Raw genomic sequence first — 1671 nt, 5'->3', positions numbered from 1 at the left:
CATGAAAATGGAAAGCACCGCACATGTGATATACATGAACAAGTTACAAAACAAACTTTAAGTAAATCTCATACAAGGAATTGATTTATGATAAGGCGATGAATTTCAATTAATTTTTTTGTCGGAAATATCTGTTCACAGTTAATGTGCCTGTGTCTATAAAATTTACTACTTATAGAAAACATTGATAAGAAGAAGAAAAAAGTACAAAAATAAATAGTTGCACTCCATGTTCCTTTCTTTTGAAAAAAACCTTTGCATTATACAATTCTTCTTGCCCTAATTTCTCTTTTTTTTTTCCATCAAATTAAGAATATACACATTTTGTGAGTGGCAACTTGCAACAACAACGCCATCACCATCTCTACCTCACGAATTCAACAGTTACAAAATTAACAAAAGAAACTCAAAAACTATGTAATGTTACAAAGCTCCAATTACTTTTAACTTCTTGCTACATTCAAATGCAAACAGCTCCATCTCTTTTCTCTTCCCGTCACAGCCAACCCCAATACCATCCGAACCGGGTACGGGTAGTTTCAAAAGGTCGACCCCGAAAAGCCGTACCATCTGAACCGGCTCAACAACCGGTCCAACCGGAATAAACAAACCGGCAGCATTATTGTTAACCTTACCACTCCTCGCCTTGCAGTCTATATATAGTTGCCGGTCCAGTCCGGTCGACTTGAAGAACTGAACCGCGTCACCAGCTCGAAGATTCTTCTCCTTAACGAACCGGCTCCATCCTTTGGTAAGCACGTAGCTCTGGCTACTGTTCCAATACGAGTAACGGAACCGCCACACTTTCCCTCCAACGTCCTCAAAGTTCAGCAACATTCCCTTCGCCCCCGCAGCCGCCGCCATGCACGGCAAGGCTCCGCCGCCGGATCCGCTTAACGGAAAGTGCTTCTCCGCGTGCTGCTTTGGTATCACTAATCGGTTCAGCTTCCCGACGTCGCTCTGCGTAACGGTTTTCTCGAACAGCTGCTCACGCGCCTTCGCGTCGAACGCGCCGCTCGACGCGGTTTCGGCGTCCCGGCGGCGCCTGCCGCCGCGGGTGCTCTGCTGGAGCTCGTTGTCGTAGGTGTGCTTGCGGAGCATGTCGACGATCTCGGACTTGGAATGCGTGCTGAGGAACTCGGCTTCGGCGTCGTCGGCGCCGGCGAGAGGCTTGAAGTTAGTGACGGCGTCGCGGCCGCGGAAGCGATGCGCGGCGATGTCGTAGGCTCTGGCGGCTTCGTCTTCCTCGTTGAAGGTGCCGAGCCACACGCGCTGGTGCTTCTCGTAAATCTGAGCTCCCCAACGACCGTTCGGTTGCGGCACCACGCCTTTGTATTTCGAGGACGGGAGTTTCCGGGATTCGGCTTCGCCGGAGACGCAACAACCGTCGGGGTAGACGACGGCGGTTGCGCCGCTGCCGACAAGGCTGAGAGGCGGCGGAGATAGATTCGCCGGAACCGAAAGAGAGTTGCTGGTTGTGGTGGTTTCGTCTGTGACACTGCCTCCATCCATTTTGTGTTTGTAACGGTTAACGAACTAACTTTGGTTTGTGTGAAGTGAGTGTAGATAAGGGTTTTGATTAGGTTTGGTTATTGTTGAGTATTTTAAGAGCTATAGCATGAAGAAACAGAGGACCATGATACGCATCCCTACGGTTATTCGCATCTTTCG

General features: G+C 49.1%; 1 protein-coding gene across 1 annotated transcript; it reads right to left on the bottom strand.

The window, feature by feature from the left end:
* Nucleotides 1-205: 205 nt before the first annotated feature.
* On the bottom strand, nt 206-1631 carry LOC100789009 (AP2/ERF and B3 domain-containing transcription repressor RAV2). Its single transcript, XM_003556217.4, has one exon. The coding sequence runs from the start codon at nt 1510-1512 to the stop codon at nt 424-426; it is 1089 nt and encodes a 362-aa protein (XP_003556265.1). The 5' UTR covers nt 1513-1631; the 3' UTR covers nt 206-423.
* Between the last annotated feature and the right edge of the window lie 40 nt (nt 1632-1671).

This window comes from Glycine max, chromosome 20, assembly GCF_000004515.6.
Source record: "Glycine max cultivar Williams 82 chromosome 20, Glycine_max_v4.0, whole genome shotgun sequence".
Taxonomy (NCBI): Eukaryota; Viridiplantae; Streptophyta; class Magnoliopsida; order Fabales; family Fabaceae; genus Glycine; species Glycine max.
This window is presented reverse-complemented; position numbering and strand designations above follow the sequence as displayed.

What these genes read in the sequence shown, in the direction of transcription:
- LOC100789009 (XM_003556217.4), bottom strand. Translation starts at nt 1,512, where the DNA reads ATGGATGGAGGCAGTGTCACAGACGAAACCACCACAACCAGCAACTCT.